The 15,246-nt window shown below is 36.0% G+C and overlaps 1 protein-coding gene across 2 annotated transcripts; it reads left to right on the plus strand.

Annotated features, from left to right (window-relative positions):
* Positions 1-1,366: 1,366 nt before the first annotated feature.
* SLC7A9 (solute carrier family 7 member 9) lies at positions 1,367-13,146 on the plus strand. Of its 2 annotated transcripts, XM_048316525.1 has the most exons (14): positions 1,367-1,590; positions 2,206-2,550; positions 2,782-2,907; positions 4,073-4,220; positions 5,156-5,398; positions 5,953-6,078; positions 6,412-6,511; positions 7,834-7,878; positions 8,220-8,343; positions 9,308-9,411; positions 10,205-10,301; positions 11,060-11,209; positions 11,766-11,940; positions 12,914-13,146. In XM_048316525.1, the coding sequence occupies exons 3-14, from the start codon at positions 2,803-2,805 to the stop codon at positions 12,976-12,978; spliced, it is 1,482 nt and encodes a 493-aa protein (XP_048172482.1). In that variant the 5' UTR covers positions 1,367-1,590; positions 2,206-2,550; positions 2,782-2,802; the 3' UTR covers positions 12,979-13,146. The 2 variants fall into 2 exon arrangements, with proteins under 2 accessions (XP_048172482.1, XP_048172483.1); XM_048316526.1 differs by lacking the exons at positions 1,367-1,590; positions 2,206-2,550; positions 2,782-2,907 and having other exon boundaries at positions 4,158-4,220; positions 5,313-5,398.
* Positions 13,147-15,246: the final 2,100 nt, after the last annotated feature.

The following is a 15,246-nucleotide window of genomic DNA, read 5'->3' on the forward strand; positions in this document are numbered from 1 at the left end:
GGATAAGACAACTGAGGCATACATCTACACAAAAAAATCAAAGACTACCTACACTAAATCTAAGAAAAATTCCCAAGCAAAACCTTACTTAACAGAACATTAAAGGTTACGTACCCCATTATCTTCATCAAAATTACATGTTTTTTCAGGTTTGTTTTTTTTTGTTGGTTTGGAAGTTGCAGGGTAGAGATGATGTGAAAGATGTGCCTGCTTCATTTCAATGGACAATGGTAGCCCCATAATATGATCCTCCCATTCTTTTTTTCTTTTCACATTAGCTATTTCAATAGTCTCTGTAGCATTTCATGAACAACATAGGAATGATAAGATTATAAATCTTCATTTCAAAATTACCAGTATAAGGAACACAGAAGTACATTACATAATACCTGCTCCCAAATGAGGCATGTGAAACAAGTGTTTCACATATTCTTAAGAGTCCATGTTTAGTCACAGATTTACATCATCATTACAGAAGAAATTCCTGTTGATCAATCCTGCATGCTTAAAAAGTTAAAAAAAAAAGTGAGGAAAACGACTATCAAGTCATGCTTAGGATAGTTTTGTTGATACTCAGGCCAAGCAATTTGGTCTTGTTTCCAGCCCTGTACTGCCTGTTTATGAGGCATTATCTCAAGAAGGCAACAAACGTTAAATGTTAACATCAGGAACCAGTATCTGAACATCTTTTAGCTTTTAACAGTAGATATTTATTGAAAAACTCATCTGCATTTAGAGGGGTTTGGGTTTGAATATCATACAGCAAAGGAGTTGTTCAACTGCATTGCTAAAAACAATTAAGTGATTAACATGAATAAGGGGTTTTTTTCAAGTGTTTTAGGGATGACTAGCTCAAATGAAAGCTGTTGCCTTATTACAGAATTCAGGATAATAATACTTTTTTTTCCCCTGGATATACAACTGCACAGAAATAGAGAATGGCATTTTTCACTGAAGCAAGATTTTTAAATATTTACAAAAATGGAAAATATTTGTAACTGCAAGCAAAGGGAACACAAGCTGCCCACTCAGCTGCCTCAGGTTAATGAAAAACAAAGGAAACATTTTTTCTCATGCTTCTCTACCTTCTCAAGATAAAAACATCAGCTATTTTTATAGGATTCAAATAGCATCTGTACAGATGGTTTTAATGCACTCATAATATGACAATTACTTCAAGGTTATCTTTCCAAAGCATTTCCTTAATTAGCAACTGCTTGCTATAAAAATCATCAAAATAGACTCTCCAAATTATGGTTCACTCCCACTATGTAATACACTACTTAGGCACTGGAGAAACATTCTCACAAATGGAACAAAGACAGGTTTACTTGTTTTTGAAGATAAACTACTTGGACTATCAGTTTACCTGTGGTTCCTAACTCAAAGCTTCTTGGCAGAGAATGGGTTTAATGATTACCTTTTTTAATGGGTTTAATTATTACCTCTGTACTTAAGCTGCTGCTCCTGCATATTCTGGTTTCAGATATGGACATTCCTTGCTTGTAACTGGCTGGGAAATAATAGGAGAAATACACTTGACAAGAATTCCCGGACTCGATTAACACCAAACAAATATAAATAAAGAAGGTAAGTGAAAGCAAGAATTGCTAAAGGTGATAGTTGAAGCAGTCTAAATACATGACTTTAAAAGAGAGATGCTGGGCACAAAGCTATAATGAAGTTCAGGGACCCAAGCCCTGCATTCTTCATGTGTTTTCTATCATAGGTTTAATCTTAAAAGTTGGATTTGTTATGATTCTTTAAAAAAATCTTTAATTCAAAAGATAAAAAACATCAAAAAGATGTTTTTATAGCCCAAATGTTTCTGAAGACCACAATACTGAGATAGGTGTTCTGTCAGTTTAAAATGGTGCAGTTTTTGTAGCCAGTTACTACTTAATTTACAAAAAACCCCAACTTAGTTTCCTAGACATGATGCCTTCCAGGGTTACCATCTGTATAAAAGCATACTGATCTTCAGCATTCAAATTCAAGAAATTATAGTTGTAGAGTCTTAGGAGAGAAGAGATTCTGACTGAATCCACTTTAGAGACTCAGGACCTAACCCGATCAATTTCCTTCACTGTCTCAGACTGTATTGTAGGCCAATACTAGGGGAAACAAGCAAAATCCTCACAAAAAAAAATTGTAAGTCTAAATTAAAATTTAAAAACAAACTGTTTACATTCCTTTTCTAAACAGGACAAAACGTTGAGTGGAAGACATTCATCCTGAATCAACACAGAGAAGACTGGTGACTCCTGAGGCAAAGAGTTGCTAATTAGATAATTACAGTAGCCCACACTCTGTTTATCAGATCCTTCCATCTCCAAGGAACTGAGGCAGGGCCTAATTTAATGAAGAACAGAAAGAAGGTCTCCCAGATAAGAAGAAAACAGACTAGCTTTTGGGAGCAAGATAAAATCTGTCTGGACATTTGGAGGAATACAGAGGAAGGACCGGCTATAAAAGCTTGATCGTTCCAGTAAGGACATCCTCGAAACTGAATGTAGTCTGCTATAGAAGACACAGACATTCACTTGCCGGGTGGGTATGAGGAAAATCCACAGCAGGTCAGACATCAGAAGTTGACATAACTTCTCCTCTTCGATTTCTTCTCTGAGTAGGCAGTTCGATGGAAGTCCTTTGCCTTTGAGCGAGTGTGTGCATGTGTTTGTTTCCTGGTAATATTTACCTACACTATTTTGGACCCACATCATCAGCAAAAGTCAAGCAACATTATTATGCTAGAGTGAGATTTTGTTTTTATTTCCTTAGAAATTTCAACAAGAAAAACAAATGGGTGAAGAAAGCTTGAAGAAAAGAAAAGGAGAGCACAAAGGAAGAGAGGACAGACAATCCATTCAGAGTCATGAACCCCAAACGATGAACCTACAAAAGCAGGCAAACCTTTTTCTTTTCCCCTTTGATCCACGTGTGAGGGGTTGGCAGAGGGAGGCAGAAGGGGGCATTTGTGCATATGCATCAGCCTACAAAAACCACTACTGTGTCCCAATTTAGCAGAAATATGCTAATATCTCAACAATGTGGTTGGTTTAAATTTTTAGAAACTGCTAATTACTATAGTTAAATAGTTCTGATATAAACAGAATAAAACCCTAGGAATATGTCATTTAAGTTATCCGATATAAAAAGAATTCAAAGACTTATTCTAAGTCAATAACTGAGGCATTTCATAAACTTTACTTTTTTTTCCACATGGACTTTTCAGAAGTTGTAGTGGGTTGTCCAGCTCATTGTTTATGAAAATTTGTTAGTGTTTACAGCCAGGAAATAGGCACTGGTGCTTGAAGACAAGTGAAAATCTGTCTCCTCCAGAAAATTACAGATGCTTTAGAAAACAGTTGTATCACTTCCTCTCAGGATGGGAGTGGCATTTCTCTTAAAATTAATTTAAGTTACCTGGAAAAAGATTCTCTAGGTGGTTTTGATGTAGTTTGATGGCAAGACTGGAAAAATACTGATGTCATTAGAGTAGCCATAACTATCAGAAAATATTAAGTTGCCTGTGCCACTTGTAGGTCACTACAAATTTAGGAGAACATGATCTTACCACCACCTAGCAGTATCAACACAATTCCTGTGCACAAATATTTAAAGCAAGGAGAGGAAAACAGCTGCTCAAAAAGAAAAAAACAAAACAAAAGCAGACTCCATCCATGAAAGACAATTCTAGAAAATTCAGAATTCACCAACTGCTTGTAACAGAATGTCATTGCTTAATCAGAGAGGAAAGGGCAAATTCACCCATCCAAGGTTATATTTGAGACCCAATCCAAAAGACAGTTTAATAAAGGAAATACACAGGCAGGCAGAACACAAATAGATGTACTTTTGAAAACAGCAGGAGTACACCACAGGGTACACATCGATCTTGGAAAGAAGAGTGAAACCTTGCAAAATTGTTTAATATATTTCTTTATAGAACGATATATTGAAAGCCAATAAAAATAAATCAGTAATGACAACTACTATAGTTCTATGATACTGAGAAGTAATTGCTGAATTACTAGAAATTGCTTACAAATACATCTCATTTTATTTCAAGGTGGGCCTCGTTAGTGGAATCTGTATGATTGTTGGTACAATTATTGGTTCAGGTATCTTCGTTTCTCCAAAATCAGTGCTTGCCAATGTTGAAGCTGTGGGTCCTTGTTTAACCATCTGGGCAGCCTGTGGAGTTCTGGCAACATTAGGTAAAACAGTCAACAAAGAATCTGAATCTTTGCCTTAAATCTTTATATCTGCTGTTTCTGCATACTACTGTCATTTCACAAATTAGCTAATAGCACCTAGACCAAAATCAACTAAATCCTGCTGTATATATGCATAGCAGTACTCCACCATAAATTTAAAACAGGGTGTTTATAGAAGACAAATTAAGTTTTTAAAATTGTAAATCACACTCTCAATTTATTTTGAAACAAAGTTTTAGTTTTGCCTGCTTCATCCACTGACTGTAATAAAGAGAATACTCTTCTACTTAAATAACTGGCAATATGTGAAATTTACTGGTAGTGAGCTAGGTATTTTCTGCTAGCTTTCTACTTCCATGATTCTAACTCTGTTATCTGAAAATTTAGCACTAAGCACCTCAAAATATTTCAAGAAATAAAACAAATAAATTTTTGAGCATTGTATCAAGGCAGACAGCATACAGAAAACCTTTAATTCAAGATGCCACATACAGCAATAGAACAGGAAGTATCACTGTACTTTAATGTTGTACTTAGCAGCCATTTTATTTCAAAATTGTGCAGAAAGTCTGTTTTTTGAGGTTTTCAAAAGGTATGTCAGCCACTTAAACACTTCTTATAGTGTTCATTTCTTAAACAGAAATCCAATGAAATCACGATGTTTGTTTGTACTGGTTTTGGTGAAGTCTGAAACATCAATTGTAGTAATTTTTAGACTGCATCTTAATAATTCCAGGGTATTTTTTTCAATTGCTCACAAGTAATTAAAATTTTATTTTGCATATACAGTAAAATATACAGAAACTTGAAGAGAGTAATGATGCACTGTATATATAAATTTCCTTAACTTTTCTACCTATTAAAAAGTGATCATCTCTTCAAGCAGTCCCAGGTTCAAAAGTGTATTAACTGAACCTGCTTTTCTTGTTATTCAGGTGCACTTTGTTTTGCTGAGCTTGGTACAATGATCACAAAGTCTGGGGGAGAATATCCTTACCTTATGGAGGCATTTGGCCCAATTCCAGCATTTTTGTTTTCTTGGACAAGCTTACTGGTTACAAAACCCAGTTCATTTGCAATCATTTGTCTCAGCTTTGCAGAATATGCATCAGCCCCTTTTTATCCAGGTTGTGATCCACCCCAAGTTGTCATCAAGTGTCTTGCAGCAGCTGCTATTGGTAAGACTCACACTTTTTAAGACAGACCAGATCCAAAACTGCATAGTGACTTGTGTCTGGCCCCATCAGTAAGTGCATTTCCGTACCCTGAAACTTCCTTAGGTTCATCTTCACAAAGACACCAGAAATCTTTAAGACACAGTCCAGTAAGTCCTTCCCACAATAACTAATTCAACAACGTAAAAAGGATAGGTTTAAAAATGGTTTGTTCCTAGTCCAAGGGGTTTTTAATTCTTCATTAAGATAGATGCAGCTGTATAATTCTTATCTCTAGCAGAAAAGGAAGAAAAAATAAGTGTGGAAATACTATTTTTTTTATTTATCAGAATGCTGTGCAACTTCAAAATATTTTTTGTAAAAGGTATTATCAAAATCTAATTCATAAATATGTTTTTCCTCACTATTTTAAAAGTTATCCAAACACAGTAATTAAAAACTGTATATAATATAGACAAAAAGTGTGAGGGAAAAGCAGTACAGTAAATAAGGGGAGGGGCACCTTTTCTTTAAATTCTGACAAACAATGCAAATATTTATAATTTGATTTCTTTTAGTGGTAATTACAATTGTGAATTCACTGAGTGTGAAGCTGGGAAGCTACCTCCAGAATTTTCTCACAGCTGCTAAAATGATCATTGTCACAATCATTATTGTAAGTGGAATTGTTCTCCTTGCAAAAGGTAATAAAATATACATTATTTGAAAAAATTCTTTTAGCTTTTGCTATGATCATTAAAAAGTTCCCCACTGACAGAAGTGACACAGTAATAAGGCACAGCCCTGAATCTCTTCATTCAGAGTTTTAGTTTTGCATCTTTTGGAAACCATGGTATTTTCTTTTAGAGAACGGGGATGGGTGGGAAATGCAACACTACCAATCAATTAATACAAAAGGGTATTAATTAAAGTGAAAAGTTTCAAAACATGAGACATATGTTGGAATGTTTTTTCATCTGGTGGGGATTACAAGAATTAGTTTTAACACTGATCAGTAATCTTCCTCTTATTTGCAGGAAAAACTGAAAACTTCAAAGATTCTTTCAAGGACAGTAAAATTTCTGTTAGCTCTATCAGTCTGGCGTTTTATAATGGACTCTGGGCGTATGATGGATGGTAAGGAATCTTTATTAGCCTTAACAGTTACACTTTAACAGCCTTTAACTGGTTTACTCTCTCCCTGTGGAACTCTCTGAAAAAGTTAACAACTGACTTGTTATTAAGAATGTCTTGATGAGTACTGGAAAAAGAACACTCGTTTGGTTAAAAACCCCCCAAAACTCCACCTTCTTTTAGTTGCTGTTTACTAGGGAAAGAAATTATATTAGACCCCAAAAGGACTACTACTACTACTGCTTTGCTGCTGAAGGTGCTTAGAAACTGAAGTGATGAGGAGGATATAACACAGTTTAATTCCCGTGGGTTAGGCAAAATAGCTTTCCCTGCAGGTTACCCCATCAAATTCCATTTCTTGCAAAATATGTAGTGGTGTTTGATTAGTACAGGAGAACATAAAAAAGAACATTATATCAGAAATTATGATGTTCAACCTGCAGATTTTTTCTTAGGGAATGTCAGTTGGCATAGTGTTCTGTTGGCACAAATCCACTGATATTCTTAAATGTACAAACTGCAAAAATCTGCATATAGGTCTGTACTTAAAAGCTTCTGAAACTGAATTTATTTTTAAATAGATTTTTTTTAGGTTCTATTTCCAAGCTTGAGTGTCTCAACTCAGGCATGTAAGTCTCCTAATTCAGGCACTCATATGGACTTTTTAAAAGGGCAAAGAAGCTAATTCCTAAATAATTACTTGTGTATGTAACCATCAGGCACTAACATTTGAAAATTTGCCTTTTGAACCGTAAATACTAACTCTTCCCATTTTCAGAGCAGATGAATATAAAAACCTTGTTTCAATTTGTCTACATGCTCTAGCAAAAACGAGTATTTGGAAATTATAATTCAGATAGGTATAATCCTTAGAAAGGTTTTCATGCTAGTATGACTTCCAGAACCACTGTGAAACACCAGCAGACTTGCTTCACTCCTTGCCCTCAGCACACTTTTGCTTTTATATGAAAAAACTCAAATACTGCAAAGCTTGAAGTTGAAAGGCAATCTTGTAAATCTTAGTGTCTACCAAATTTTTGTTTGATTACTCTGGGATATTTTATCCAAGATTTCAGAGTCTCAGAGATAATAGAGATAATGCAGAAAGAGATGGTGAATCAAGAGGCTGACTTTTGGATAAGAAGCTCACACAGGTTTTGTCCTGCAGTTTTCCCACTTAAAAGTTTGATTGTACTTTTTTTTTAAATTTTTTTTAAACTGAAAAGATTAAAAACAATAACACAAGAAATAACACCTCACCTTATAGTATAGTCATATTTAAACACCTGACTGCTAAAATACTCTATGAATGTTTTTCCTTTCAGGAATCAACTCAATTACATCACAGAAGAACTTAAAAATCCTTACAGGTAAAACTATGTAGGAAAGCAGTGTTTTTACTGGCAAAAATCAAACACTAAATATTTTTCTACAAGCAAGCATATATTTTGGTTTGTTTTTTAAAAGCACTAGTTATTCAAGGTTTGAGCACTAACAGACAAAGCTAATTAGCCTGTATTACAGGCTTTGTATCTTTGCATAATTTATAGTTTTCTTTTTATAATCCTGATTTCCTTAGTTCTACAGTAAAAAAAAAAAAAGTAAATACACCTAAAGAACATATCAGGAAAAGAAAGAATCCACAGTTTACTATGACAACTGTACCAGTGATACAGCAATGCTGATGGGATCTTACTTTTCCATTCTTTAGAAATCTACCACTGTCTATAATTATTGGAATCCCCTTGGTTACGGTTTGTTATGTTCTGATAAACATTTCCTATTTCACCGTAATGACTTCAACAGAACTCCTGCAGTCCCAGGCAGTTGCTGTGGTAAGCTACTTAATTTTGTAATAGAACATCTGAAGAAGGCTGTGTGCATTGAAGTCATGTAAGTCATTCAGTTCCATTAATTTTTTTTAAGATAAAATTAATTTTAGTGTAAGATGTTAGTGCCACCTTTCCCCCCATTATCTACTATCATTTCTTAATCTAAAATTTCAGTAATGGTTAATTTAAAGAGTAGTTCTATAATATCCCAATAGGAATAAAAGAAGGAAGCAAAAGTAGTACAGTCTTCAGCAAATGTTTTGTAAACATTGCAGCTCAGAGGGTGACTGCTTTCCATAGGCATCAAAAAGATGGAAAGAGAAATAAAATTTGACAGTTGCTTTGCCATTTTCAGTATTTCTGAGAAAGAAGCACATGCCAAATGACAGTAGATCAAAGTTTGTTGTTCTGGAGATAACAGCAAATGGTCCATCATTCACTTCCCCCTTATTCTTTTTGGGTTTTTTTCTTAACAAATTTGAAAGATAAAATTTTTACATTTTTGCAAGATACACTCTTACAGGTAGAATTAGAAACTATGTAAGTTTCTGAAACCTTAAAAAACACATCTGTCCCTTCAGTTCTGCTCAGTAAATTTTCCATGTCTCTGAAAAAACTGTTGAGGTCATGCAACAATTTTTTTAATGTTCGTCTTCGGGGAAAACAAACAGTATATAGGGTAGCAAAGTGAAGAAGTACACATGTTGAAATGCTTAAATTTTTTTTAAATAAAAGCTTTTAAAATTTAGATCTTCTGTGCATTTCAGCAGCTTGTCTGCACCAGGAGTTACAGCAAAGAATGTATCAAGTTAAATCTTGTTTAAGAACACAAAATATATAACATGTTTTTGTTGGTAACATAGCTCAGATACCCATTTACTTTACCTACAAAGAGGCTCTAACATTACTGAATATACTAAATGGTAGTTAAAATGCCAAAATTATTAATTTTAATCCCATATCCCAGACATTTGGAGATAGAGTCCTTTATCCAGCCTCTTGGATAGTTCCTCTCTTTGTGGTATTTTCTACACTTGGATCTGCCAATGGCACCTGTTTTACTGCAGGCAGGTAAGTTCCCATTCTAAATATCTTCAAATGAAAGTTTTTGAAGGATGGAAAAATTTATATGCATGTATCTACAGACATAAAGACATTCTTCTGATCCACATTATAAAAAATGTAATTTAGAATTGCCTGTAAATCTAGCCTTATTGATTAATTTTCAAAAATAAACAGTGGCTATTCAGGTTTGAAAAATTAGAAAACATGGTCTCTTCTCAATTCTATGCAGGTATAGCACTATAGCACAAAAGGGTTTTTTCATCAATCATCAGTTTTAAAGATGAGAATTAAACAGTTAAAAGTTACCAGTAAAAACATGACTACACCAGCAAAGGTAACTGAGAAGCTATTCCTTTCTATTAGTTGTTCAGCGCTTCCATTTACTATTTAAAGTATTTTAAAATTTCAAAACCACCTGAAAACAATGCGGATGTAAAGGCCATTTTTAGAGAAAAGGTTGTCAATATAGGTTTTTGCTATGAAGCACATGAAAAAGGAAATATTTAATTAAAAGGGACACAGTAGGTAACATTTCCCAAAATAATTTTCAACTATATGTGCAAAATAATGATTCTGAAATTAATTTCAAGTGTACTATTTTAATACTGGTTCAGAATTTGTTTTAGCTCACTGCTTTAATACTGGTTATTTCCCTTATTTTAAACTGCTACAATACTCTTTAAATCCCAATGCATATCAAAGAAAATACTGATTAAATTAGTCAGATGTCTATTTTTAGTAGTGCCACTTAAAGTCTAGGTGCCACACTAACTACATTGCCTTGTTTTTGTTTTGTCAGACTTGTTTATGTTGCAGGTCGTGAAGGGCACATGCTAAAGGTACTATCTTACATTAGTGTTAAGCACTTAACACCAGCACCTGCTATCATATTTTATGTAAGTATATATTCCAAGTACAGAAAAATTATCAACAAAAATTCTCCAGTAATACATACTTTCACAGTTTCTTACAAGCAGTCTTGACACATATCTTTAACTATCTAGACAAGAAAATTGCTAAATACATTTTGGAAAAAAGACTACATAAAACCCCCAACTTCTGTAAATTGAACATACTCATTCCAGAACTGGATTTTAAAAATCAAAATGGTTAAGGATCAATGGCATGAAATCAAAAACTTAAATGAATGGTTAGTATTACAGAATCCTTTCACAGGATGCTTGCAAGCAAGCTATCACTGCCCTGTTTCCTCCACATACGAAATTTACATCTCACTAAAAAAAATCCAGTCAGTAAATACATTTAAGAATAAATCTAGAACATCTTGTTATTTTTATTTTACCCATTTATCTTCAAGGAAAAACAAGATCTATTCAATCCCAGTAACATTAAAAACCTAAAAATACATTTTGTATCTTCCAGATATAAAATTGACAATGAAACAGATTTATGCATAAAAATTATAAGCATTTTGACTTAAAATGGAATTAAGATTACATACAAAAATAACCACATGTTGACAGGATGTAGTCACAATCTTTAAAGGTGCTGCAATACATTTACACCCAAATGTTTAGGCAAAAACATTCACAGTTCATTCTCTGGAACACTAAGCATGCAACAGTATTGGGAAATAAGTAAAATTCAGCCTTCTTCTATAATAGACTATACTAATTTTTGTTTTCATTTTTAGGGTGCCATTGCTATTATTTATATTATTCCTGGTGACATTGACACACTCATAAATTACTTCAGTTTTGCAGTCTGGATATTTTATGGTTTAACTGTACTTGGACTAATTGTTATGAGGTTTACAAGGAAGGAACTCAGGAGACCTATCAGGGTAAGTTCTGTATGGCTTTTCCTCCATTCCATAGATGCTGTAGCATGGATTCACCCTAAGTATCTGGATATTTAACCGGGACCCTTGCGCATTATCCTCGTTTTTTACTCCCCCTACCTGAAATCTAGCTATTTAATAGTAGTTCTGCACTAGGACTAAGCTCATAAGGACTGGGAAAAGATGTTGATTTTCACTTGTATAGACCACAGGGCACAAGCCAAATTTTCAGAGATGTGTAATTGCAGTCAGCAGACTACCGCTGAAAGAATATCCAAAATAAGACCCCAGGTCATTGCACATAAGTCAGGTCCCACATTTATTAAACTGCAAACTTGTAAACTGCAATTTGAAATGCAGACAAAGAGATCTTAGTGAATAATTTAGCAGAAGAGTTTTCCCTATCCATACTTCTGCTACTCCTTCAGTTGTCCTGTCTGATTCCAGAAATTTTAAAATTAAAAAATGCGTAAGATGATCAAAATATTCTTTCATACAGGAAACTTCTGTAAGAACAGCTAAAGAATGAAGAAGTGATTTTATTCTTTGTATCTTGCAGATACCCATCATCATTCCTGTCATAGTGACACTGGCCTCAATTTTACTGGTATTGGCACCAATCATCAGTGCACCTGAACTGGCCTATTTGTACTGTATTTTATTTATACTTAGTGGACTTATAGTTTATGTACTTTTTGTTCATTTCAAATTCAACTGGCCCCAGAAAATATCAAGTAAGTATACATCAGGTAGCCAGCTCCAAACTCAACAGAACATTTACTAAACTTGAGATTAATTACTATAATAAAGCTCACTATCTGGTCCATCCCTTCTAAAGCACATGAGCAGGATGTGGGGGGAAACAATTTCCCTAGCATGTAGTGGGCTTTACTGAAGACTGTATTTTACTTCTTCCTGTTGAAAAGAAGTAATGTCTGACTTGAGGAAAAATTAAACTTAATTCACAAAAAACAACACATCACTGTAGTAGCACAAAGAAACCGACTTTTAAAGTTCACGGAACTAATTAGTCCGTAAAGTTAGTTTTTCAGTTATCTGTATTTCAAAACATTGCTTTAGCGATTAACTAAAGATTAGCAGACATAACTTCTTAGGCCACCAAACACTGGGCTCTTAACTCTGATTATTAATTTTACAATACTTACTAAAGAAAATGTTAACAGCATTAAGATAAAAAAATAATCCCAGTGCTGATTATAGTGAAAGCTGCAAGAACCCAGCATGACCATTTATTAACTGATTGCATAGTCGCTAGAGAAACTCTGATATTATCTCAGGTAAAACAGGATACACAGGTATTTCTAAGAGGCTAATTGGAACTGGCTGAATACAACAGGATTAGTAGTTCTACAGCATTCAAAAAATCCATCATCTGTCTCTCTTGTCCCCTGGGCCTATTAATTATAATGTATTAATAGAATTAATTATAATTAAATAATTGTAATGAATTATAATTTAAATTACGTAATTGGAAGTATTGTACTCTAATGTAAGTTTGGAAATGTGGAATGCTGTAGTTTGGATATTAAGACTGTTTATTCCCCATCCTTTATTTTTCATTTTGAAATAGGAATACAGGTAAGACAAACAACTATGCAGAAGGATAATTTTCTTACTTAGAAAAATAGTTTGAATTGAAATATTGTTCTCTCTGATAAAGCCTCTCACAATAAATCTTTTCCTCAGAGCCCATCACTATGCACCTCCAGATGCTTTTGGAAGTTGTTCCAGAAGAGGAAGTTACTCAGTGAAGTATTTTATACCTACCAGGTTGTTTTTAAGTGCTGTACTGGTTGAAGTAGATTCAATGTAGTTTGGCACACATACATAATTGCTAAATTTGTACTGGTGTATTAGTTTTGCAACACATTAGTACTTTAAAGCATTAAATATACATAATAAAAGATTTCTAAGCCAGACTACAGTGTCCAGCAAAGCTGTTTTTGTTAATCAGCTGTTTGCTAATCAGTTGTGATGTCTTGTTTTCTGAATTAAAATTGAAAGCAAAGATGTGTGCTCATGTCTTTACAAACAATTCCATGGCTGAGGGGGTGGGTTTTAATGTCTTTGAAATGGGTCTTAATGTCTCTACCAACTTCAAGGTTTGTTACAGAACCCAGACTGTTTGACAGACAAAGGGTCTGCACAAGCCTGAACTTCTGAACTTTGGGATAAAATGACAGGTTCAAGTGGGGATAGGTGGTTTGGGAAGGCTGTACTTTCCTAGTATCTCAGCCAACGGGGAAAGGAAGAGGGCAACATGCAGCCAAGAGTTTAGGATAAAAGGAGGCTGTACCCTCCAAAACCTCGGAGAGGAACCCCGGTGGGTGTGTGCCCCAGTGGCCTCTCTCCGTTTATTCAAATGAAGTTGCAGGACTCCTCTGTCTCCTTTGTGGACACTGGCTTTTCGTAGCGTGATTTTCCGTACAAAATGACTCAAAACCCTTTTCAGTTATGAACATGGCAGAACTTAGCAGCAACAGTGTCAAGATGCTTTTGATGACACTATGGAAAGAACAATGCAGCTCTTACTTACAGCATCACAGAAAGGACAAAAATCACATTAATGCCAGACTAGCTCTCTCCTCAGGTTCTTAGACCAAACATTAGTTGTCAAAACATCAGTCTTTGAAGTTGAATATTGCATCCTATAACTTCAGTCTCACAGAGACACATTCAGGGTCTGCTGCCTTAAAAAACATTCTATAATATAAAAAGGCAGTGCTGGGAATCACTTCTCTATGCAGCTTTAAGCTGCAGAACACACATAGGTGTTAAGTTTTTTGATTTCAGCTGCATGTACCTTTACATTTTTGCTCTCTCTCTGAGCCCAGATCATAATCTTAATGTGATAGATACATATTATAATATTGGCTTTCTACAAATGTTAAAATAGATGCAATATGTATAAAGTAGCTTTGTTATTGTGATAGATGCATATTATAATATTGGCTTTCTACAAATAGATGCTATATGTATAATGTTAAAGTAGCTTTGTTATAAATATGTAGTTTTGTAACAATAACGAATGCCTTTATTTCTGTCATTAACTAAACTTAGGCATAATAGTAAAATAGCTAATATAGTTCTGCTTGTGGTAATTGAACTGTCTGCTTGGTTGGATAACATCCAACCAACATGTGTTGAAGACCCCTGCTACTGACATGCCAACTATCAGCAACTACCGTCTGCAGAAACCATAGACCAAAGCCCACGCTGAGGGTGATGATAAAAACTGACTAAAACCACAGCCAAGAAATGTGCATGCTCTAAAAAGACGGATCCAAGGAGGACCCATGCTGAACAGTTCCTGGAACATGTAAACTAGTTTGGGGAAAGTTTGAATTTGCATAATTGACCCATGTCAATTATGGCGGCTTCTAGCCCATCCGCTGCGCCGAAACTGCCCAGATGCACCTCTGGGCCGGTGTAGCCCTGGGCGTGGCTGCACCGACAATGCCCGGGTGCGGCCCATCGCCCTCCATGGCGCCGGACTGTTCTGCGCAGTCACAGACCCGAGCAGTCGACCTTCTAATGTCATCTGCCTTTGTTGCCGGAACTGCTGAATATCTCACGACAGCTGTCGGAACTGCTCAGCTTGCAAAAGCAGCTGCTGCAGATGCCAGAGGCAGCCCGCTGTGCGGGATGTGCTGGGCCCGCACCGCCCGCGGCACCCGCGGGAGACGCGGCACCGAACCCGGAAGTGTCACGGCCAGCGCTGAAACCGGAAGTGCCGCTGCTGCCGGCGAATCCCGCGGCGGCCGCGGCTGCGGTGTCGGCCACTGGCGCAGCGCCGGCGCTCCAGCTGCCTGCGGAGCCGGGACCAGCGACAGAAGCGGCGGATGCGGTGGCCGTGGCCCGGCCAGTGGTGGCACCAGGCGCTGCCGCAGCACAGGAGACAGGCGCAGCGCCGGGCGTGGCTGCAGCCCCGGAGATGGCCGCAGCAGTTCCAGCACCAGTTCGGTCAGAACCGGCCGAGATGGCATCCCAAAAAGAGGCTGCAGTTCAAACTACAGCGC

This window comes from Corvus hawaiiensis, chromosome 12 (genome assembly GCF_020740725.1).
Source record: "Corvus hawaiiensis isolate bCorHaw1 chromosome 12, bCorHaw1.pri.cur, whole genome shotgun sequence".
Classification (NCBI taxonomy): Eukaryota; Metazoa; Chordata; class Aves; order Passeriformes; family Corvidae; genus Corvus; species Corvus hawaiiensis.